Raw genomic sequence first — 26,545 nt, 5'->3', positions numbered from 1 at the left:
ACGGGAGGTGGATCTGCCTCTACACAGAACCTGACGCCAGCAGAGGACATCGCTGCGTCCACCCTCAACGCTGAAAGGGTTTGGGGGCTTTGAAATCGGACCCGAGAAACGCAAGCAAGGTCCAACCCCCTAAGTATACTTACAAATCAAGTTCATATACATTAAGGTTTCTTATGAAAACATTTTAATTATTATTTACATAAAATTAATGTAATACAGCCACCCAACAAACTTATGAAAATATTTTAATCGTTATTTGCATGAGAATTTTTTAACGCAGCCACACAATAAATAAAAACTATCACCACAATGCTCACCACTATGATTCCCCTTATCTCATGTGTTAATATTTTTTATTGTAACAATTTATGATTTGCAAAAATAACTGTTGCATCTGTGTAGATTAGATAAGCAAAGTGTGCGCGCGATGTGCACGCTATACATTATGGTCAAGCATGCGCCCTTAAAATAGCATAATGAACCACGCGCAACGCGCCACTGACTTTTGACTAGTTTTTTTTGGTCAGTGGCGCAATTGTTTTTTGAAACTGCAAAATAGCATCAGCAATGGTTTGCGCTGGAACACGCCTCCTTTTTTGCGCTGAACCGCCCAGGGAGCGCAAGTTCATTCCCTTGTTTGCCGACGTGCGTCTGTGGAGGGAAAAACCCGCTGTGCGCCGGTGCAAAATACGAATGATACATGCGTCACTGACAAAGTCAATTGCGCTGGCTGCAAGATAGGGCCCCCAATGTCACATCCAAAAGGCTAAAATTTCCCTTTTACATTTGTCAGATGCTTTTATCCATATTTGACTTGTGGTACATTCAAGCTATACAGTTTTTATTAGTATGTGTGTGTTCCCTGTGAATCGAACCCAATGATTTACAAACTGAGCTACAGGAACTCCTACAAGTTGAGCTACAGTACAGGTTGAAAGCACAAGTATGTTTGTTAAAGACTGAACCCAGTGCAAGCATTTTGCTCAATAAATAAGCACCTTATTGGGCACCACCTCCCTTCTCAAAAGACACAGGACAATGTTTCTGGTTGACTCACGACGCCCTAGTGACAACTAAATATATTGTCAGATTTGTTTTTGGCATTCAGTCTCGTTGTTGCAGACATGTTACTTGTTAGTATCTGTAGTGTCACATTCCAAAGTAAATACACCGCTTTTAAAGTTCTGCACTAAATTCTTCCAAAAATATAGACTATAATTTGTATTTTACATATGTGTTCTTCAGTAAGCTAATTAAAGCATCTGTTTATGACTCTATGGTAGGCTTAGTTTCGCCTCAAGGTCTTTTACTGTTTGTGGGAACAAAACTCAGAACTTGTTCTTCTAAACCTACAAGTGACGTGCTGAAGTGTTTGAAATCTCTGACATGCCTGACTATATATCTAGAAAACAGTCATAAAGTTTAAACACCCAGACTGCTCTCCAACACAGGCTGAGATGAAGTACAGGGGAAATTGTGTGAAAGTGTAAATCTCTCAACGTGCTGGCAGCCTCTTGTCCTTCAGCTAGACTACTAGCTGAGCATGCTTGCTTAGTTTCTGAACTCTTATTTTAAAAGTATTCAATGGACTAAAACCCTTCCTAATGTATTAGAAACAATGCTATATCAATGTCAATCAACATTTATATCGACAAAACAAGCTTTTTTTGAAAGCATGAACATCAATGTTAGCATGGAAATACAAATAGTGTGCCCAGTAAGCCCACTCAGGACTGAAGAAAGCTACTCGTCGCCAGGAATGAGAGAACTATGGGAACACACGTGCTTAAACAAACACTGCCTGTAAGATCAGTGAACTCTAACACTTCACTGAACCAAGACCAAAGCACTGCTATTCACGACGTGTGTGTGTGTGTGTGTCATTTCGTGCACGCACAGAGGAAGAAGCATAAGTGGCACATCCCCAAATTAAATTCTGCCATAAATTGTTTGTGGTTATACATGGGTAAACCTGTAATGCAAGTTTAATGCTGTACTTTGATTTGCTGTATTATGTACTCCCAGGTGAAAAATTTGCACACTGAAACATTATTCCATTGCACTAGTTTAAATAATGTTTATATGCCTATAGTATACATACACACTTTTACTTAATCCATCTGTATAGTATGTTCATAGTACACTTATCTGTATATAATGGTGCTAGTATTTAAAATCTGTAATTTATGTCCATAATCTGCCTTATTTGTATATTTATGTACACTTGTAACATATTGAAGATCTTATATATTCGTTACGTACTGTTTATTGCACTTCTGGTTAGATGCTAACTGCATTTCGTTGCCCTGTAACTCACATGTGCAATGACAATAAAGTTGAATCTAATCTAATCTAATCTAATCTTAAAAGAAGTACATTTCCATAGTGTACATTAAAGGGATACTTCACCGATTTAGCATTCAGCTTTGTATCTGTAGAAACCCGGCAGTATTACTGAATGACCATGTTTCCCTCCATCATTTCCCCCTGAGAGGAGAGATATCTGCATTTTGGTTCTGCAAAAAAGTCCTCCGATGATGCAAAAATCGTCATATTACATCATCGGAGGACTTTTTTGCAGAACCAAAATGCAAATATCTCTCCTCTCAGGGGGAAATGAGGGAGGGAAACATGGTCATTCAGTAATACTGCCGGGTTTCTACAGATACAAAGCTGAATGCTAAATCGGTGAAGTATCCCTTTAAGTGCTCTATTTTCACACACACTTTTTTAACTAAAAATTCTTCTTTAGTCCTTTATAAGATAAATTGAAGACCATCTAAGTGTACTCATCTGTGCTATTTTGAGACACAATTAATACGGACGAAAATGTGCTAAAAAGTACTTAAAAATATATTTAGGTACCACTTTTAGTAAACTTGAACCCATCTCTCTATGAAAGTTGGTTCAAGTTTGATACAAGTGTTAACTAAATAAATTTTTTAATACAGATAAAGTATGTTAAAAGCGTATTCATGGTGTCTCAAAAGAGATAAGTACGCTTAGATAATCGTAAGAACACCTTAAGAAGTACTAAATAATAATTTGTAGTATATTAACTCTTTCACCGCCAGCATTTTAAAAAAAGTTGCCAGCCAGCGCCAGCGTTTTTCATGATTTTCACCAAAGTTTAATGCCTTCCAGAAAATGTTCTTCTTTAAATATATAAACATACAATATACCAAATGAAAGAACAGACCCTCTGCTTTCAAACAAAAAAAAACGTTTCATCCTACCTTCAGTAGTTCTTTTGTAATCAGCTTTTGAATATGGGTAGGTTTCTGCAAAAACACCACATTTTGAGCAAAAAGCAGAGATAATTCCATTTTTATGACGGACTTTTCATAGAGATCCCATTCAGAGCGATCTTTAAAACAGACACGGAAATGCAGCCGCTTGCCATAGGGCAATACTTCCGGTTTTAAAAAGTTGCGGAAGGGCGCCACCTGGTGGATAATAGCGGTATTGCGGAAAGACGTAAAATCTCGTCATTGGCGGGGAAGCGTTTTCTCTTAATTGACGAGATATCTCGTCAATGGGGGGGAAAGAGTTAAGTGCAAAATTGCAAATAAAATAAAAAATAAAGCCCGTCTCATATAACGTATATAAAAGTTTACATGAAATACTATGATATTTTATGTTGGAGCTTTGCATTTGTAGGATGCAGAAATCAGTACTTATTTTAAGCACTTAATGAAAGAATGACAGGCTCCTTGGTGACATCGCGCAAGGCAAAAAAAGAGGGTGACATCTAGTGAAGAAGACTAGTAATTTGATTGATGTTAATGTTACGTTCAATATTTACAGAAAAATATGGGAAAAAAAAATAGTTTCTGCTCTTTGAGAATCGATTCTGAATCGACCACGTAAAAAAAAAAATCGAAAAATCGTTTTTTTTGCCCAGCCATACTTATAAAGTAGTCAAATAAAAAGTCAACCCCCTTTTTACACAGAGAGATTATGGAAAATACACAGAAAATGCTTCCTGGATTTGTCAGGAACTGTTTGATTTTTCGTTCATTCCCACTGCCAGTGATTTTCCAGGATCTGTGCGTGCATTCACAAACATACCGTGAAGATCCCGTAAAAGACACGTGATGCATTTAAAGTCCTGCACTTGGTCGTTTTTTCCCACAGGGTCTGAAGTTTGCTAATTATGTGGGTGCATTTTAGTTTAGGACAAGATCATAAAGAGCAGGGCTCGCAAAATCGCTAGCCCGACGTCCCGGGGCTATTGTGCTTTGCAGTCGGGCTATCAAAATGCATCCCCGCCCTGCCCGTTGGGCTATCTTGACTTATAGGGAGGAAAAATATATTTAAATGCTTATGCATTCTCTCACAGATTTAGATGGGTAATAATGGTGTATGAAATTCAGGCATTGGGTATTTAAATTGCGTTTGAGCGCGCGCTCGAGTTTTACTTTCACTTTTGTGATCGCGCGAAGCCGCAGTACAGGAAGTAATCTGTACTGATTTGTTATGGATTTGTTGGGCAAATCCTCCAACTTTGACCTGTCAGTCATTACTATCCTCACGTAAGAAAATTAAATCTCTCTCAGCAAGCTTTAAAGTGATATAGATTGTACGAGCAGTGAAGAGAGTGACTCTTAAAGCGACAGTAGCCCCTGTTTTTCTGATCGAAAAAATTATCCAATCTGTGACTGGATGATCCAAACTGTGAGTTTTGTGAACCACTGAACCACTTTTAAATGGTGAGTATATCTGGTGTGGGGATGAGCAGGAACAGTTGGTTTACATGGAAATCCAGTTTTTTGTTTGTTAAAAAAATCAACAGCATCAAAACAACAACAACAAGAATAGCAGATTAAACATTGTGGTTAGAGGACCTATTGGCTTTGTATTGGCAAAATTTGGTCCGTGGTAAAACTAATTGAGGAACCCTGTGCTATGCCCACAAAGTCAAGTGGCATTTTCTTATCTGTGACTTCAGTTAATATTTCAGATTCAGAATCTGAAGTTTATAGATATTTCACTTCGGTTAGAAGAAAAATTTGTACTGATGATGGATATGTACTGAAAATTGATATATGTTATTTGTGTTTTGATAGATGTTTTGTCTTAATATTCTACATTAAAAGTACTGTATTTTTTATTCGGGCTACTTGCATTCATTTCGGGCTACCAAAAACTGAAGAGTGCCTGCCCGAAGGGCTACCAGGGATTTTGAAATTTTGCGAGCCCTGATAGAGCGTGTGATGCGCTGTTCTGTCAAGCTGGTGAATGATTTCAGCTTCAGCGTGGATAGTAACCCGGTTTGCCGAAATTTCTCATTGTAAATGTTGATGTGCGTTTTAATCTTCTGTGTCAAAGAGCTGAACCATAACTTTTTGTTGAGATGATATGCATGTCCTCACTACGCCACTGCTGTAACGTTTACGGAAAATAATGTTACTGGGCCCTTTTTACAGGAGCGATCCCAGAACATTTACAGGACGTGTTTGTGTTCACACAGAAGCCTCTCTGCCAATTTAACAAAATATTTCTGGGACCAAAGTGCTGTGTAAATGGGGTATCAGAAATAGGCATGGGCCGATTACCGGCTTCAAGGTATACCGAGGTTTTAAACAGTCAAGGTTTCAAAACCACTGAAATATTCTGTGACACCGTCTCCAAGGTATGAGCTGTGTTTATACAAAATTCATTAAATCATTAAGTCATGTGATTGATTTGATGTTTACATTTAATATACATTACAAAAATATTATATATTTTTTGAAAGCATATTATAATTTAAAGGCTTTATTTTTACCTGGCATTTAAAAAATAACACATTTTAGTGTTGCAATGGCAAAACCGTAACACCGTGAAACCGTGGTATTTTTGCTAAAGGTTATCATACCGCCAGAATCTTATACCGGCCCATGCCTAATCAGAAACGTAGTGTTGATAGTAACAAAGTACTAAAAGAAATATGTAAGAAAGTAAAAATTACACAAAGTAATGCAAGTAAACAAAAAGCAGTGTAAGATTACTAAGAAACGAAAGTCATGAAAGTATTCAAAGATTAGTTGAAAAGTGAGCATAAATCCAAAGGAATAATTTCCTGTACAGCGTTGAGAAACATTCAGTCACCTGAAGGTTTATATGGAAACTGTGATGTCTGTATTGTCTCCTGTCTCTCACGGTGAGACAGGACGACCTTGGGGTGTCTTCCTGTCCACACCCTCAAAGGGAAATTTCCACTTGATTGTTACCATAACAACAGTTACAAGAGGTCAAAAGCTCAAAAGAGTTTGAGAGGTTTCATGAGACCTGCAATCATTGTTTCCTTGTGTTCAGAATTCAGATCAGCAAGAATACAGAAGACTATCCTTAATAAGTCTCTTTATAGTAAAAACTATGGCACACTGAGATTTTTAAACAAATACTTGTCAAACATTTAAAGTTCACGCTTCTGTTCATCAAGGTAAAGATACCCGACAAAGGTTTTGTATAGGAGAAACAATAAAAAAGCAATGTTTTATATTTCAGTACGTTATTATGCCTCAGTATGTGGTACACATATTCTTAAACACATGTATTTGTGCTATGCATGTGGTGCACACATACACTTTACAGAGAAAGCATCTTGTAAAAACAAAAACAAAAAGTTTCCTATTGTATTAGGATCCATTCAAACAACCAAATCCAATCAAATCTGTCAGCAGTCATACAGTAAGAATGTCCTGAAGTTTTAGGCTGTGTTTACTAGGGATGCACCGATAGGATTTTTTTGGGCCGATACCGATACGGATTTAAATAGACAACTTCTGGCCGATACCGATGCCGATACCGATATTAAACACTTGTATACAATACTATACAGTTGGTCTATTAGCTAGTTTATTTCTGCATCAAATTATTTTTACTGAACATGGATCGGATCTAATTAACATTCAACTGACCAACATAATAAGAGAGGCACAAATTAAGCTAAAACAAATATAATAAGACAGCATGACAACCTTCAAAGGTGGTTTTTGCAATTCAGCATTTATTTTATTAACAACATTAACTCATTTTTTACATATAATGGATTTCTTTATGCAGTTAATTAATAAACAATCGGTATCGGCCTTTCTCGTGCTATTGCCGATATGCCGATGGTTTCAAATTCATCAAAAATCGGCCGATAAATATCGGCGGCCGATACATCGGTGCATCACTAGTGTTTACTTTTTGCCTACTTTGCACTTCCCAGGTATTTGAGGAACATTTCCTCAAAGGAAAGCAGTTCTTACAGGAAAGTGAAAATAAAACAATAGCAATACGAAACATGTTCTAAATAATCTGTCCTATATGTAATCTCATAGATTACACAGCCTACAATTCTTATTGATTACAAAACTACTGAATGCTAAATGTATGTACTTTCAGTAGAATAACTTTTGTATCATTTTAGACTTTAAACACTGAACAAGCTATTTTATAAACGAATGCAATATATTACAGTATTGTTAAACGGATTCAATCTAATAAACTCACATAACAGTAACATAAAATGTTTAAGTAGCCATTAAAAATGTCCTGTTCACGTCACATGAAAGAATGCCCTAAAACGATGGCGTAACCTGCACAGGTAACTGTGACGTAAGCACAAAGCGTCTCACCTCTGCAATGCAATCGTTAAAGAGACTGAAAAAATGTCAGGAAAGTAATAAACATCGATAATCACCGATAAAGTAATGTTCACACAACTAAAAACTAAATGTCTAAGCATGTCTGCTAGTTAACTTCATGCTTTGAACTTGCGACATCTCGTCAGGTAAAACGAGTCCGAGAAACAAAAAGTAGCTTTTGGTCATCAACATCGCCGAAACATCGGTCGAAATGATGTTTAAAACCTTACACCATACTATGTGGGGTTACCTCACCAAGAACAGGCACATTATAAGTTAAAATCGGGGTAGATTATGTGTAAAACAACGGAGGAGCGACTTACCGAGCGATTGGAGCGTCGCTTTTTTGATCCGCGTGCGAACATGTCGGTTGCTTAATGTGTCGCGCGTGCCTTCACGCGAATGCATTCATGACTCCGGCGATGTTTCTGAAGGTTTTCTCGACAATGTCCGCTGTTTTTGGCCTGTGAATCTCCAGACTGACAATAACTCTATCAAGAGTTAGTCCCAGAGAGAGTAACCAGAGGACGGGCTACACCTACAGGATGAGCATCGGAACTGTAGTGTATAAAAAGACCCCCCCCCCCCAACATTATTACTGTTTAGCCTACTTTACACTATCAGTGTTTGATTCAATAACTAAATCCAACTAATATAAAAAAACATGTAAAACTGGTCTAAACACAAGTGTTTGTGAAGGTTTTCTTTGTTTGAATTAAAGAACATTTTATTCATTTTGATGTATGTTGTGTGTTTTGCTTGTTTATTTGTTTTTTTCCATCATATACAATACTGTATTGTATGTTACTGAGCATTTGTATTGATTAAATAAAGGTATACAAACATACATTATTAATTGTATTAATAGCAAGAGCATATTAAACAACTTTACAACTTTATTGAGTATTTCTTGTTTGTAACAAATAGTAAAAATATGGTAAAATTACTTTATAAATAAGAATTGCAAGTCTTATGTCTAAACTGTTTATTTAATCAAAGAATCTATTGATTTTATATTTACGTTTTCTGTTTATTGACCAAAAAACCTTTACAATAAATCATTACAACGTTTCTATTTACAGAAAAGCAGAAACCCTGTAAATTATTTTAAAAAGTAAACCTTAAAATATTTAAAAAATATAAAAAAAAAATGTGATTGCCACTGTAAATTAAGGTAAATTCTGCCATCTAGTGGCAGATATTCATATCGTTATGATGAATTTGAAAAGAAAATGGTTGTGGCTAGAAGGTATACAGCTGTGCCCTAAATCTCGTGAAATCTCGCGGGATGAACGCTGTTTTCATTCTAATCATATCCACAAACCTAACCCCAACATTACACGGGAATAGGCCGTAACTGTATCATATCTATGCAGAACCGATGTTTTTCATTCTAATCATACCCCAAATCTAATCCGTAACCCAACATCTCGCGAGATTTGGCCGTAGCTGTATCCCCTCTAGCCTTTGTCGAGATTTACCAGCATAAAGAGTCAAACTCTGACGTAAGTGTTTTGTTTGATTTCTACAAATATTTATTTCAAAATGCATATTTTAAATTCGTATTAAGGTTGTGTTAATGATATTCAACATTATTAGCAGAAGTGGAAGTTTTGTGACAATCCAGTGGGTGGCGCTGTCTACCACAGATTCAGTTGTAACATTTATTAATTGTTGTGATCTGTAACTATTTTCACACACTTTAAAAGAGCATGCAAACAGTGTATCTCAAAGTCTACCTTTCTGTTCTCATAAATGTTGTGCAGAAATTCCTCCAAACATATAGCCGTCATGGGCAGGAAAAACAGGCAAACTGATTCTAGAAAGATATCTCAAAAAGCCATCACTTATCAAGATACATCATTTATAAAACAGAAAAAAATGGCCAGATTACAGTATTATACTAAACAGTTTTAGTGGCTCACTGTGCCACTAAAGGAGAGATGATGATTGAATACAACTGTCCAAATTCTCCTGAATTTTTAGCTTTCAAAAAACTAAAATAATAATATTTAATGTTTATTATTTAAGGTCAAATGGTGCTAACGTATCAGACTTCAATTTAGCATTTTCTTACACATCATATGAACTTAATTCATCAAAATGGTTGCATGAAAAAAACGATACAAAAGCAAAGCTTGTCCAATATATGACTCAGTTTATTTTTAATAAAAAAAAAAGAACACATTTATGGCATCTTTTGAGGTAACATGTTACATGGTAATATGTAAGCAGGTTAATGTAAAACAGACATATTGTACCAACAGATGAACTGGTATCTGGATGAACTGGTTTGAACTTGCTATAATAAATACCTGTTACATAGTAACGTAAAAGATATTAGTAGTGCTGCCACATGATTAGTCGCAACTAATCGTTTACAGAATAAAAGTTTTTGTTTACATAATATATGTCTGTGTGCTGTGTATAATAATTATGTGTATATAAATAAACACATACATGTATAATTTTAATAAAAAATATATTTATATAATAAATATTTATATATAATATAAATTATATATAAATATAAACCTGTATTTACGCATGCAAATGTTTCTTAATTATATACATGCATGTGTGTGTGTATTTATACATAATTATTATACACAGTACACACACATACATTATTTAAACAAAAACGTTTATTCTGCAAACGATTAGTCACGAATAATCGTGAGGCAGCACTAGATATTAGAGTTAAAAATCAGTTCTTTATATTTAAACATTCACCTGCTAAACACTTACTATTGACTGTAACTGAGTTGAACAGATCTATAAACTAGATTAATTGAATTGGAGTCCAATCCTACTTAAAATCCAAAAGTACAGATCAACTTTTTACAACTAACTATACTTTAGGCATAAAATACTTATTAAAAATGAGTTACATGGCTATGGCTGAAATTTTACATCGTAACAAACTTAATATAAAGTGTGTTATTACACAAAAACAGCACCAGACTTAACTAGATCAAGTTTTCAACATTTTAATGTGGCAGTTGTACCTTTCTTAAACTTACTGGGTCAAAAAAAACTCTCTTTAAATATCAGATGAACAAAATAACCTTGCCTTACAAAGGTTTTAGCAATACCTCTCTATATTGCGTTAAAATCAACCAAAGTTACCCAAACCTTTAAATCTTTAAATCACAATGGCTTTCATATTTGGTGGTTTTCTTCTTACAATGCAGCATTTTCCAATTACTTCATGCCATTTTTACATCAAACTTTCATTGTTCTGGTCTTTAGCTCTTGTTTGTTCTCCGGACGTCTTCCATTTAAACCATTTTAAAAATATATTGTCCATGTTTTGGTTGCTGTTAATGTTGTAGTGAAGGGAGTAGTTTTCACACTGCCTCATCTGTTAAAAAATCAAAAAGGAAACACAAAAGAAGATAGACAATAAATAATTAGGGACTAGTTAGTTAGGTTAAGTGGTTATAGGAACTTGATGTGAGCAGAGGATAGAAGCTACATTATAAAATGCTTTGTCTGATTAAACTGGCATTATTTTTAGTGGAATAGCAGTGCTAGCACTGGCATCTCCCCCATAACATTTGGTTCAAATGGCAAATGAAAGTTGTAAATATTCTTTGGACAGCCCTCAGCGACCTGTTTAAAGAGTAACAAGACACTTCATTAGAATATAAAATAGCACCTCTAGTGAAAGAGACATATAGCCTAAATTTTGTAGTCAAACAACAGACATTACTTTTCATAAGTGAATAAATGTACATGTCTGCTAGTAATAGGCACTGGAGAGAGGCAATGTCATAGTCTGAACATTTGAATACTTTTGTTACATTTGATTTTGTATATGTAGTTTTCAATTTTAAATAGTCATATATATATATATATATATATATATATATATATATATAATTTTGGGGCACAGGAAGACGTTACCAACATCCAGACAACTTTAAATCTTTAATATCCTCTCAGAATTAATAATAATTGACTCTTTCATAATAATTAACTCGTACTTTTAGATCGCTGCAAAGTTTGAAAGAGAGCTGTGTTTAAGGCACAGTTGCAGCCCCCGCAACTATCTATACTTTATATTGGCAAAAACTATTTGCACCACAGTATTTTTGTACATTAACAGGATGCAATAATAAAATAGTGTAGATGAATATATTTATTAAAATTATTAAATAGATGCTGCATTATTGGGCGAATTAAAGCCCTCCCTACACCAACCCTTAACCTTACCCAATAAATACATCCATTCTTAATAAACACTCTTGGGCACTAAATTTACACTTTTCGAACATTTTCTTACTTTTTATTGTAAATAAATACCTTTTTGGTATGTGACATATGTGATTGAAACTAGAAACGAGTGAGGTCGGCAAAAGGTGAATTCGAACCAAGGAGATTGTGTTAAAATCCAGATGTACAAGCCATATGCACCACTTAAGACATTGAATTCTGGCTGTCTTTTTTAAAGGAATATTCAATTTTCTTAAAAGAAAAATTTAGATAATTTACTCACCACCATGTCATCCAAAATGTTGATGTCTTTCTTTGTTCAGTCGAGAAGAAATTATGTTTTTTTGAGGAAAACATTCCAGGATTTTTCTCATTTTAATGGACTTTAATAGATACTAACAATTAACACTTAAATCAACACGTAACAGTTTTTTCAACGGAGTTTCAAAGGACTCTAAACGATCCCAAACGAGACATAAGGGTCTTATCTAGCAAAACGATTGTCATTTTTGACAATAAAAATAACAAATATAGTTGTTGTATGTCAACTGATACTAATAAATGTCTTTGTGTCAGTTTATTGTTTTCAATGGTCCGCAAATGTGCGTTTTATATATGTAACACGTGACCTCTCTACGTCACTACGCATTTACGTTAGGTCACTCTGGACCGGATCTAGACAAAAAGTTGTGGTTTAAAAGTGTATATTTGTTATTTTTCTTGTCAAAAATGACAATCGTTTTGCTAGATAAGACCCTTATGCCTCGTTTGGGATCGTTTAGAGTCCTTTGAAACTCCGTTGAAAAAAACTGTTAAGTGTTGAGTTAAGTATTAAATGTTGGGCTCTATTAAAGTCCATTAAAATGAGAAAAATCCTGCAATGTTTTCTTTAAAAAACATAATTTCTTCTCGACTGAACAAAAAAAGACATCAACATTTTGGATGACATGGTGGTGAGTAAACTATCTGGATTTTTCTTTTAAGAAAATGGAATATTCCTTTAAGCTTCAATTTAAAAACCAGACGGACCAGACAGGCAGAACTAGTATAAATATCGACACTCAACATGACACTTAATATAAATGAACCAAAATTTGTGTTGCAATCCTGCAAATTTAGTACCAAAACACACTTGTAGCCAATCAGCAGTAAGGGGCGTGTCTACTAACCGACATTGTTGCGTATGTGTGGGGCGGGTCTATCAACAGAAAGTCCAGATTCTATTCTAACTAATATTAATATTACCATAAGATTTGTTTTGCATATGGACTTGGTTTTATATGTGTTTAAACAGTTTTTGGGTAACTACAATGTTTCCAGTGTGCATCTTGTATATTTTTATCTTGTATATTAATTGCTGATAATGAACTTGTACATCTGTGTATATGATTAAATACGTGTGCGAAGTCACCTGTGGGTGCAGCTGTGTGCTGCCTGTTGCTTTTGACTTCCAGGAAGATTGTATAAGTGTCATAGGCAAACAAAATTCCAGCCAACAGTCCGAACACCTGGGGGAGGAGGCGAACATCATTAATGAATGAACAGCAGAATAAGGCATTGGTGAATTTTAAGGCTGTTAGATGTCTTACCCCACCAGCGATGCGAGCCCCATCCCCAGTTCCACCAATTACACAAATCAAAGAGGTTATGAGATACAGGAGTGCACCAATCCCAGCGCGGAAAAGGTCCTTAGGGGGGTTAGGGGAAAAATGTTTACTTAAAAAAGATTTGATCTGCCTACTGGGACCTTTTCATGTTTATTCTAAATAGGACTGTGTTTGTGTGTGTGTGTGTGTGTGTGTGTGTGTGTGTGCGTGCGTGCGTGCGTGCGTGCGTGCGTGCGTGTGTGTGTGTTTAATACTTACACTCCATAGCCAGTTCACAACCTGAATGGATTTGTCCAGCTCCATCATGAAGATAACGAAGAAGACAATGGCAAAGACCATCTCACAGATGGCGACTGCTGAATATCCGCCATACATTGATGCAGCATAACAGATGATGATGATGAAACTGATAAGCTACAGAAAAGAGAGATAAGGGTTTCATGACACTTTAGTATACAAAGTTGAGTTCAATCTCTTTCTGACATGTCCCTCATTTCTGACAATTTCACAAATAACCTGAAGCAAACTACACTGAACAAAATTATAAATGCAACACTTTGTTTTTGCCCCATTTTTAGAGGTTTTTAAAGAGGTGTTCTCTTCACGGATGAATCCCGGTTTCATTGTACAGGGCATTTTGATTGCATGGAGCTAAAGTTTTGAAGCCCATTGTTGTGCCATTCATCCACAACCATCACCTCATGTTGCAGCATGAACCCGATGTTGCAAGGATCTGTACACAATTCCTGAAAGCTGACAGCATCACCAGTATACATGTCACCCATTGAGCATGTTTGGGATGCTCTCGATAGGCGTACACGACAGAGCGTTCCAGTTCTTCCCAATATCCAGCAACTTCACACAGCAATTGAAGAGGAATGGACCAACATTCAACAACTTTATGCGAAGGAGATGTGTAAGGACTAGGGGTGGCACGGTTCACAAAACCCTCGGTTCGGTTCGTATCACGGTTCTATGGTCACGGTTCTCGGTTCAGTACGGTTCTTGTTGTTATTTTTTCTTTAAATTTTTAACACTCCAGAAATGTATTATCTTATTAATGTATTAATTATCCATAATTTAGGATACATCATTAAAAAAGTTATATCATGTAGTCATGCACAAACTGAATTTGACTTTAAGCACATTGGACCATCTCTGAGGAAAGCCAGATGAGATTTTGATAGAGCAAGAGGGAAGACATTGATGATTTCAACATGCTTTTCATTTATTTGGCAAAAAAGAGAATGTGTATTGCCATCTACATGAACTTTATGTGCATTTTTAGCACACAAAGATAACTTGCATTTATTAAAATGCCAACTTCAGTGTAGCTCTTAGATTTATCACTGAGAGGCTGCTTTAATACTGAGAATTTATGTGGACGAGAGAGAAACATAACCTTTACACCTGTAATATTAAAATCTCTTTAAGTCTCTTTTGTCCACTTTTGACCACTTCTGATTACTTTGAGGGGCAATTTCTGAAATAAGATCGCGCAACCTGCACACGCTAGCAAAATGAAACTACGCGGAAATCAGCCGCTTTAATTTTATCAATGAAAGGCTAAAAATAGCGCTAAAGATGTAAAACATTGTTGTCAGTACCTCAGATTAGATAAATGGTCGGAGAGAAGGCGATCTCCTGTGGCTGTTGGAGCATATTCAACCCATAGACTGCAGTTCAATCTATTGTTTTATTTCCGCTGTCATCATAAGTAACATGAAATAAAAATATGTTTCCACACACCAAACTTATACGACGCTGGCGCATCCTCCAACTGCGGGCAGACTTCCTTTTCTCTCCCACTTGCCATTTCTACACGTAACATAACCTGCAGTTACTTATACTCCAAACCAGTCACCTCTTCTTTCACGCGAAAGGGACACACGCAATCTGAGGTCACATACAGGGCATGAGACTACATTGCGCATGCCATGAACCGTTGAACCGTGCGGTACACACGCGCTCCGAACCGAGACAAGCGAACCGAACGGTTCGGATTTTTTTCATGGACCGTGCCACCCCTAGTAAGGACTGACTGCTTTTTGGACCCTCTGGACCCCTCCCAATACAATAAAACTGCACATTGTAAAATGGCCTATAATTGTGGCCAGCCTAAGGCACGCCTGTGAAATAATCATGTTGTCTAATCAGCTTCTTGATATGCCACACCTGTGAGGTGAATGGGTTATCTCTGCAAAGGAGAAGTGCTCACTAACACAGATTTAGACAGATTTGGGAACAATATTTGAGAGAAATAGGCCTTTTATGTACATAGAAAGTCCTAGATCACAATACAAAAGTGTTAACTATTACTTTTAGAGATTCACCGGTATAGACAATTTGGCAGATACTACTTCTTTAACTGCACTGTCTGTTGCTTTACAAAACATTGTTCACAAAATATATTTTTTTAGTCTGTTAAAACAAAGTCATTCACATCTGCTGACAAATCTTCACTACAAACATCCTACTATCCTACCCACAATCCATCTGAAAATACCATCTGTTGTAAGAGTCAGTTAACAGCAGAGCTTTGAATTTCTCACATCCACTAGAGTTTGTGAAGTGTTTTAAACTTTAACTATAACATGTGGTGAGGACTGAAGTGAAGAATGTAGCACCGGTGTAAACCCCTGACAATTCATGCAGCTCACAAAAGAGTGGGATTTGGTCCTAAAGGCCTCATATGGTTTTTAAGGAATAGTCCATTTTCTTCAAAGAAAAATCCAGATAATTTACTCACCACCATTTCATCCAAAATGTTGATGTCTTTCTTTGTTCAGTTGAGAAGAAATTATGTTTTTTGAGGAAAACATTGCAGGATTTTTCATATTTTAATGGACTTTAATAGAGCCCAACATTTAATACTTAACTCAACACTTAACAGTTTTTCTCAACGGAGTTTCAAAAGTCTATAAACGATCCCAAACGAGGCATAAGGGTCTTATCTAGCAATACGATTGTCATTTTTGACAAGAAAAATAAAAAATATGTACTTTTAAACCACAACTTTTCGTTTAGGTCCGGTCCAGAGTGACCTAACGTAAATGCGTAGTGACGTAGAGAGGTCATGTGTTACATATATAAAACGCACATTTGCGGACCATTTTAAACAATAAACTGACACAAAGACATTAATTAGGATCAGTTGACATACAACAACGTAGGAACGGTTCTCTTTCAACACACTTGTAAACACTGGGGGCGGAGTTTCGCGTTCGTCCTCTATGACCTCTTGACGTCATGACGTATTGCGTGGGGTCAGCTGGCGCATCACGACCGGATCAACATGACGAGAAGCTGTGCTTTAAAAGTGTTTATTTGTTATTTTTATTGTCAAAAATGACAATCGTTTTGCTAGATAAGACCCTTATGCCTCGTTTGGGATCGTTTATAGTCCTTTGAAACTCCGTTGAAAAAAAACGTTAAGTGTTGAATTAAGTATTAAATGTTGGGCTCTATTAAAATGAGAAAAATCCTGCAATGTTTTCCTCAAAAAACATAATTTCTTCTCGACTGAACAAAGAAAGACATCAACATTTTGGATGACATGGTGGTGAGTAAATTATCTGGATTTTTCTTTTAAGAAAATGGACTAATCCTTTAAATCAAGCCTCAAATGACTAAGGGAGGAGATGGCAAATGTGAACATCAAGTTAACTGAGATATATTTACTATACCAAAAAGCCAGAAACTACTAAATTCAAGGAAATGTTGACTCTTGCCGTGGCATTAGTCAGACTTCAGGGACTGTAGCTTATAATTAATGACTCATGGGTTATAAATACCCATGAAAGAAAAAAGAAAGCATGCTAGTTGAAATATTTTTACAGATAGAGTTTGAAATAAGCCTCTACAAATCTACTAGATTAAAATAAAAGATTAAATAAAAGTAGTTTTACAGTTTTCAATTTTGTTAACTAGACTTTACTAAATATAAGCAGCGCATCTCCGTGCTCTGTGAATGATTTGTCTACTAACATGTGGGTTTTTCCTCTTTTATCTCCCTAATCTGATGACTCCCTTATCTGTTATTTGCACCTCTCCTCAACCGGCATGACATAATTCACGTGTGATGAGTAACGTGCCAGTGTCCGTATCAGATGGGTTACGTGCCAAAAATTTTGTCCAACAGGTAGTATAAGCACTAGCAGGTACAGTCGCAATTTGCCTAGCAACCAACACCAATAATATTTTGTGGTAAAAGTGTTTTATTTTTAACAGGCTTCAAGCCACAATGTCAAGCCACAATAAACTATGTTGATTTGACAAAAATGCTGCTTCTAACAGTGTACATACGCCGCCCCGGTGATAGGGTAGAGCACTTGAAACATGGGAACTGGTGGGGGCAATTGTGTCTTGCAGCTTTAAACACATTTGGCAAAAGAAGTAATTTCTTATCCTTATCTGGGAAAACCCTTTGTGTGGTGTTGACTTCCTGCAGTGCCCTTAAAAGTGCGAAACCGTTACTTTGAATTTGCGTAAAGTCAAGTGTTAGGTTGTAAATTTCCTGTTTGCCATCAACAATGTTGTTACCATGGTTCCTGAACCGGACACAAAATTTGCATAGAACATGGTAGAAGTATGTGGCATTTTTTAGCCAAATTATAATTGCCATTATATATTATTTGATCTGTTTTTAAATGCCAAACGTGTACTGATTTCAAATGCATCTAAACATTTTTATGTTCAGCCAGAAAAATCTTTATTTTTCAAAATGTATTCTGTCTAAACATGGAGTAAAAAATTAAAACTCAATCACACCCTGTAGTCAGTGCAACCAGGGTAATAACGGTTAAAGTCCAATGTCTAATATTACCCAGAACCAATTCAACTGTAAACCTAAACCACTTTTAGCACACACTGTTTTAATTTCTTCATTCAGCATTGCTAAAAAAAGAGAAATGCATTTTTTCCATCAGGGTAGCCAGTAAAAAACGTCTTATCGAGCTATGCTATTGAAGTGAAGCCAGCATCAGGGCACACAGATATATTTCTGCCAGCACAATGACTGCTGTTTGGCTTTAATCTACTAAGGGGCCGTTGACACAAAACAACGTATTTAACAGAAACCTGAAGTGGTTTGGCTGTTTGTTTACACAACAACACTGTTTGTGTGGCCCTGAAAGCGCAAACTTTTGAAGACGGATTTCAAAGTGCACGTTTTGTGTGAACTACGTAAATGTCAATCGATGATAACTGTGACATCATGGGTATGTGTTCAGTCTATTGACATGTGCAAGTAAAACAACAATGGCGGCCTACTAGGTGTTTGTACTGCTCAAGTTAGCGAGTTTTTTAATGCTTCTCCAATACAATTTTGGAATATAAAAGAGCACCCATGGTCAGATTCAGAATTTTACATTTCCTACATTTTCCTTTTTACATTATCATATATCCTCCAGCTTCGGACTGCAAGTTAACTCCTGTTAGCATTGCATTGTGACCGAATCTTTCAAACATGGTAAGGAGTGTCATATTTCCGGCTGATGTCAGAGGTATTCAGACCAATCACAACGAACAGATTAGCTGGCGCAGAGACACAGAGCTTTTCAAATCCTTGAAAAAAAAAATCCTCCAAAAATGTACTGTATGTGGAAAATAATGTGTTTTTTTAACCATAAACCACGCAAACACATTGTATTATACCAAATTCACAAAATAACGTTGTTTTTTTAGCAATGAAATAGGGCGATATATATTTCTGCGTAGTACCTACGCATAGCTATGTGTAGCCTGACACGCACCTCTCCAAAAATGTAACATCAATGTGCGTCAATTCTACACACACGGACCGCAAGCGCTGTGATTGGTCTGCTAGAACCCCTCCCGTCAGTTTAAAAAAAAATCTGCATCATATTTCCTCGTACACATTTACGATAAAAACAAAGATGGAGTTGGGGAGCGATATTGCTGTTCCAACAACGTACACAACATGCAACCGTAACTTTCCCATGGACATTGCCGTCTAGCGATCGAGTAATTGCAGGTTATCGCAAACACCAGTGTAGAAGTATAAATGAAAAATTGATGCGCGATCTACAGTTTAGGTACATAATAAAATGTAAAAATCGCACTTTATAGTCCAGGGTCACTTTTGGTAATAAACCTACCTCAACGTACGTATAAACAAAAGGATTTGATGCTTTGCTGTCTCGATTGTTGTTGAAATTTATCGCTATGTGGAAACTGCGTATGTGTGCAGTTGTGTAGTGTTTCTTTACAAAGTAAAGCGTTGTTGTTTGTATGTTAAATTTTAGCGTAAAGAATAAACTCCTTTTTTTTACTACATCGTTGTTGTGTAAACATAGCTTAAGTTTGCCAATGTGTGACACTACAGGCTCAGTTTTCACACAGTGGTGCTAATGCCCAGCTGCTCAGATTCAACAAGACGCCACAATCATCTCTATGAAAGCTAACGGAGGATTTAATGCCCTCCCGAACTATCCCAAAGTAAGGGCTCATTATTACATAGTCCCACTTGTATCCCTAATATTTACCAATATAATTAGACCTACATAAACAAATAAACTTTCAATGTATTCTTTAATGTTTGTTTTTCATTGGACCATGAGCCAATTTGCATATCCACATTCATCCCCATTATATTTGAATGACCCAGAAAATCTTGAATTGTAACAGGGTTGTAAATTGACTGTAATTGTATATAATTTATACTGTGCAAATTATTGCAAGACACACAAGCTGGGTGTCACAACAGTAATTTGAATATATCAAATATTTAATGCTTCCTTCAAAGTTTTTAATAATGTAGCATAATGGATAGGCTTGGGAGCAAAAGAATAACTGTTGGTACATTGGTACTTTTATTTAGGTGGATGATAGATTTAAAACTGTAATCTTATTCTTCTCATGTACATCTCTTATTATCATATTCTCAGTTGTTATACGGTTTTAATATATTATTTTTCAGAAGATGAACTATATTTATTAAAATACGGACATTTAGAAATGAATCATTTTAATGCTCTAGGTCACTTCAAAGTAAGTTAAGTCAGTAAATCCAGCTAACCTCCTGTGTTTAGCCTACTCGGTTACATCAGAAAAGGAGAGTCATTCTGACTGTGGAGGGGCGAGGAGCAGAGCGGGGCAATGTGATGTCATCAGTCACCACTCCCTCATACACATGTATCGATGCTTTATGAGTTGCGGGGACTGGCACAAGCTGCCTCTTTAAGCCTCACGGGCAAAATGAGCTCCACCCGGCGCACACAATGAAGCTCTATTTAGGATCCCAGCACTGGCCCTTTAAGAACACCCACTACTGAGGGCTCTAAACTGAAAAGGATCAGGGGTAAATAAGGAAACACCAAAAATAAAAACAACTACATGTACAAGAATATACCCAAAGCGACACTTCTTGAAACACTAAGAACATAGCCTGCATATCCAACACACACACACACGAGAAGAAATGTATGATAAAACTGTGCAAAGCGTATAACAGAAATATTCAAATCATCTGGCAAAGATTTGCATTCTCAAACTCAGCCTTGACGCCTACAACTATTTTCATGCCGCAGAGCCATTTAATACATTCTTGCATGTGTTACATTTCCAAATGTAGAAAGAAATGCATTTAAACAGTATGTCGCTTATGTAAAACCAGCCTCTGTAAATGGCCCAGCATGCATGGATACTTAAATCATGCAGCGTGGCAATTGCTTTGACCCTACATGTTTAGGTGGGTGTGTCCGCCGGGTTTGGTACATTCATGCTTGCATGACCAAATTTATCTCTTGAATATGAGTAATGCCCTCCTAATACCTGCAGTGGATTGCATGGTTTTAACATGCTGTGGGCAGAATTCAGCCATTTCAAGAAATGCTGATATTGCATTTTATAGAAACAGGAACTAGCCATAAGTTTCTTAACACATGGCTTGAAAGAACAGAAGATTGGTGTGGTCAATTATCCAAGGTTCATTCAAAAGATTTCGTGTTCTTTTTTTGTGTTTTTTTATATAGTAAAACGGTTTATGGTTTTTACAGTTTTCTAATAATAAATAAAGGCCAGTTTTCTACAATTGTTTTTTGTTTAACAATTATGTATATTAGCCATATAAAAATGTGCTACTATATACAATTTTATTAGATTCTAATCTATTTATAAGGACAAAAGCCTGACCGATTTATCGTTTTGCCGATTTTATCGGCCGATACGAACCTGTTGCAGATATATCTGTATCGGTGAATCGGCGTATATGTCGCAGATATGCAGCCGACATTAAAGATAATATCACGACTGGGAACAGGAGTAAGGACACAAGTGCAAGTTTACGATGAATAAATAACATTTATTAACAAACGAGAAACAAAAACAAGAGGAGTAAAAGAACGGGCAGGTAATTAAAAACAGGAACACTCAATACATGCAACAGGTACAGACATGGAATCAGCAACAATGACCTGGCAGTGAGTATTGCACAAACACAGGTATAAATACACACAGACTAAATGACAAACAGGTGGATTGAATCAGGTGATTAATCAATGAATGTCCAGGTGACGACAATCAGAACAGAAACAAAACATGACACGGACTCACCGTAACAACATTAGATCAGTATGTTGTCAGCAGTGTTGGGCAAGTACTGAAAATTAGTAATAAGTTACAGTTACTAGTTTCTTCTTTTAAAAGTAATTAAATTACTCTACCAGTTACTGTATATCAAAAGTAATTAGTTAGTAGGGAAAGTAACTTTTAAGTTAATTTTACGTCTGCTTTTTAAATGTAATACTGAACAGTCAAATGATAAAATGATAGACTGTGGGCCAAAGTGGGCGCCACTTTTTTGTTAGTTCGGTTATGTACTGCATTATTTAGTAAAGTTTCTATATGGATGGGCTATTTTACACGTAACCCCCAATTTCCACCGACTGCGGAAAGGCTGCGGATCCGCTACGGAACTAGCCTGGCTCCGCGGTACGTCTGGTACTGCTCTGTAGAGTTTCGTTTTCTCCTGCAAAAATCTGCAGGACCAATCAGCGAACAGATGGGGGTGGCTAAGAACGATGACGTTGAGGTCGTGCGTCAGTTTGAGTTGTAGTTCAGTAATGGCAGCGGAGAAAGACGTGAGAAAAGCTATTCGGTCTGTTGTTGCAAAACTGCCGAATATACAGAAGTTAAAGCCGGAGCAAGAACCAGGTTTGCTAAGTTTTGTTTGTCTGATTATTCGTACTTGTTGTTTCCGGACGGTTTCGGTGCATGATATACATCACGACCACATGTTAACGACTGCGTATGGCAGATCCTGAGTGACTCTGGGCAGATCCAATAGTTTTAAACTTCAACAATGGACCCTCCTTAACCGAAGTAACGCTTTGCAATAGAGCGTGGCCAGACTCTCTGTACAAATTAAATGAATGTACGAGAGTCTGGTTGGACCAGGCTACTACGGAACGGCGATCGGTTTCCATTCAAGTCAATTTGTGTATTTCCACTGACTGCGCTCTAAATCCGTCACAGCTCCGGCCATCCGGCACAAATACGCAGAGCTTCTATTTTTGACGGATTACGGACAGCTCCGCAGGGCGGAGCCATGACTTTATCGCGTGATCATACCTGAACTCGTGTTTTTTTATTAAATCTTTGCAATACAAACATTACAAACACACACAAATAAAGTCATTAATACAGAAACAACAAATAATAGACAAGAAAAGAGCCAGGGGGAGTTTCAAATAAATACATTAAAGATAGAGCATGAATAAATGGTTTTAGCAACCTTCTTCTTTTTTGAATTTTGGATGGATTTAATGTACTGCTCTGTCTACGCGAGATCTCGTGTTGTGATCTGGGCTGGTTTGTAAAAACGTCATAATTCAACGGCATAATGGGCAGAGACAGAACTAGGTATCGCGTGATCATCACGCGAATTTGCGAGACCTCATGGGTCCTCGTCACTTCACCACGCAGTCGCTCTGCAACAAATACGGAACTGGTGGGTATTGGCGGACGGCGGAGTGCGGAGCCGTAACGCAGCAGAGCCGATCTGGAGCCGCTCCGCAGGTGGTGGAAATCCGGTGTAAGACTCCAATATATCACATACTGCAGGAGTCTATTTTGCTTTAGATTCAGCCTTTGAATATTTTTGTTAGAAATTATCCTAATATGTAAGCTTACTTCATTTATGTATCTCATATAGACCATTTAGACAAATATTCTGTATATTTAGATTGAAAATATGTGTTAAAATTGTGTACTGTCTCTTTAAGAATTTGGACACTGTGAAGCTTGCGGGTAGTGCGCTCTTTGGAATACAGTGGAGTTGCACAGTTTTCTTTACCACATCCATGATATTTAAGATTATATAATGTTTGATTTAAATGATAAACAAGATTAAAGAAAGATATTTAAACAGAAAACGGAGTACGTGGATTATTTTGTCCGACAGACACAGAGCAAATTTGGGCCACTTTTGCCTAAACAGGGTCACATTGACTTGCCAGTATATTCAAACTTATATTTTCTACAACTTTTGATTTCGTGGATTTGGACAAGCTGCAGAACAGAGAAGACCCTTCTCAATCTTTCCAGCAGATGGATGAAACCTCGTGCCCTTTGACCTTACACCATTAAGTCAGCACATGGGCAACATTCCAGTCCACCTCCTCCAAACATACAGCACGCACTTGTACAGTATGGCTCTGTGATGGGAGGCATTTCATTCAATACTATTCATTTATTGACACTACTGTTACTGCCCAGTAGGCATACTTCAAAATTCAATGATGTAACGTTTTGCATTGCTGCGTAGTGTGCAAGCTACAATTTGATCAAACTGTTTGTTATTGGATATACTGTAACACTGTGCCATGCACATGCAGGCAAGCCCGTTTCATTTAACTCATTTTGGGACCTTGGAGGTTAAAAGTTTAACAGTGTGACCTAAAATTACAAACTTTTTCCTATATGCGTAATAACAGACATTTTTTCCACAGTCCAACGTTATTTAAATAGCTAAAATATATACAACATTAAATCAACACATTTGCTTTCTCTATGACTCGTGTAGTTATATGAATCAACAGGTGAATTACAGTCATTTATGTTGATTAAATAAGTGCGGCGCCATAGCAACATTTATTTCACTTCACGCCTCCGCATTTATCACACTTTCAGAGGAATTTCTGACACTTTACTCACAACACTGTTGAAACGTTTTAAAACAACTTAAAGTCAAATAAGTGTCATTTTGATGTATATAACTTACTATTTCAGCGGCAAGAATCGTCCCTTTTCGAGTACGCACATAACTCTTCAGGTTCCCCAGACAGCTTGCAAAAGGAGTCGCGTCTGTTTCTGCCATTCTGCTGATGTTTTCTTAATAAATAAACTGCCTTACAGTACTCCCGTGAGCAGACGTTCACTGATGAAATCTGAGTTATCGGTTTAGTCGGTCAACTTTGACGCAACCTAGTCTTGGAGGGACGTACTTCCTGCTGGCGCCGAGTGCTAAAATAAGCAAATAGTTGGTGGTGCGGTAACAGAGCAACAGTAGTGAAGAGAACGCAGCGACTGTATGTTGGGCGTTGCCTTCATAACTCTCTCGTGTCTTGTCTCTTTTAAGGTAAATCAGGGAGAAGGAATGAAAGTTTAGTCGCTAGAGGGAGACATACACATAGTACACGCTTACGAAACTAACCATAGTTTTACTATGGCATTTGTGGTAAAACCACAGTAGCCACAAATGTAATCATGAAAACAGTTATTTTTAGGATGACCACAATGAAAGTTCTGCCATGGTTACCCTGTAGAAGATTAGTGGGGTGAATTGAAGAGGAGAGTGGACTTGGGAATTTGAAAGATCTGGAGAGATTCGGCCTCGCGAGGTCGAGTGCTCGCATATGCAGGGTGTATACGTCATCAAGCCTGGTTTATTTCAGTTTACTGAGCATTACATTCGCAAGTCATAAGCACTTTACAACAATTTATGATTGCCTAAGAATAACTGTCAACCTTATAATTGTTAATATTCTAAAATAAGACAGTCTTGATGACGTATGCAGCCATGATAAGCTTGTTCGACTTCATGCGGTAGCGGCGACACAGGAACTGACAAGCGGATGACGTCAAAGTACCGCGAGAGTGATTCGAGAAACCATACAGAGAAGTCTAATTTCGACTCGCTCTCGCGGTACTTCGACGTAATCCGCTTGTCAGTTCTTACGACGCTGCAAGTCGAACTAGTATTTTATCTTGGCCAAAGTTATTTGCAAAAAGCATTGAATACAATGGTGCCATTATTTGTGGCTAACAATTTTTTTCATGATGAGATTTTCATACCATATTCAATTATTTGACTTTATTTGATGAATTATATTTTTAAAAACTAAAATGATTACAATGCAAATATATTTTTACCGGCTTCTTTATTCATAATTACCAAGAGTGCTATCATTCTGCCCATGACTGTATATATATTTATATGGACTTTGTGGCCATATCTGTATGGGTCTGAGAGTTCTTCTTTACAGACCACCCTGTGGACAGAAACAACACAGGCCTTGTTTTGGCAACAAAATGAATGATCATAACAAATGTGCTGCCTTGTCTTGAGAAGGAAACCTCACACTTCTGCTTATTTTGAAAGATGCATGAAACACTTGCATTGCAAAAGGCGTTGAAAGATGTAATAATAATCATTCATTGATTTACCAATAATTATTGAATAATTATGATAGGCGTTATAGGACGAGGGTTGCAACTTTCATGCAAAATATTAATCGATACAGAATTAGAAGAAAACATTTCAGGACATTTACCCCAAAATACTCAAATTTAGGTTTGCAGTTTATTGGAACAACAAGGTTAAAAGTATGGTAAAATAAAATAGCCAAGATTGTCACGTGTTACTAAATATCTCCCTCTTGTGGACATGTCGGGAAGGAAAATGTATGAAAAGAGGTACACGAGGAAAAATTTTGTCATCTATCTAGACTTAACTGTATTCAAATATATCTGAAAATGTTTAAATCTTCACACTTAAATGTTATAACCTTAACCTTTATCCAAACACTACATATATTACTATACTTCTGTGCTAAACTATTAGCAGTCATTTGACTTCAT

The 26,545-nt window shown here is 36.7% G+C and overlaps 2 protein-coding genes across 3 annotated transcripts in view; both read right to left on the bottom strand.

Annotated features, from left to right (window-relative positions):
- Window positions 1–8,147, bottom strand: part of prickle3 (prickle homolog 3) — a 61,508-nt gene extending 53,361 nt beyond the window's left edge. Inside the window, exon 1 of the mRNA XM_065247699.2 lies at window positions 7,943–8,147. Within this exon, the coding sequence (XP_065103771.1) occupies window positions 7,943–7,984 (42 nt within the window). The 5' untranslated portion in view covers window positions 7,985–8,147. The remainder of the gene's footprint in view (window positions 1–7,942) is intronic.
- A 1,610-nt stretch (window positions 8,148–9,757) lies between these two features.
- plp2b (proteolipid protein 2b) lies at window positions 9,758–25,057 on the bottom strand. 2 transcript variants are annotated; one of them, XM_065247698.1, is made up of 5 exons: window positions 24,687–25,057; window positions 13,703–13,858; window positions 13,427–13,525; window positions 13,249–13,345; window positions 9,758–11,234 (listed from the first exon to the last, which is right to left on the bottom strand). In XM_065247698.1, exons 1-5 carry the CDS (start codon window positions 24,780–24,782, stop codon window positions 11,227–11,229), a joined length of 456 nt encoding a protein of 151 aa, XP_065103770.1. In that variant the 5' UTR covers window positions 24,783–25,057; the 3' UTR covers window positions 9,758–11,226. The 2 variants fall into 2 exon arrangements, with proteins under 2 accessions (XP_065103770.1, XP_065103769.1); XM_065247697.2 differs by having other exon boundaries at window positions 9,758–10,983; window positions 24,687–25,054.
- Between the last annotated feature and the right edge of the window lie 1,488 nt (window positions 25,058–26,545).

The sequence above is a fragment of the Paramisgurnus dabryanus genome, chromosome 11, assembly GCF_030506205.2.
Source record: "Paramisgurnus dabryanus chromosome 11, PD_genome_1.1, whole genome shotgun sequence".
NCBI classification, from domain to species: domain Eukaryota; kingdom Metazoa; phylum Chordata; class Actinopteri; order Cypriniformes; family Cobitidae; genus Paramisgurnus; species Paramisgurnus dabryanus.
The sequence above is the reverse complement of the archived record's forward strand: the minus strand, read 5'-3'. Positions and strand labels throughout refer to the sequence as shown.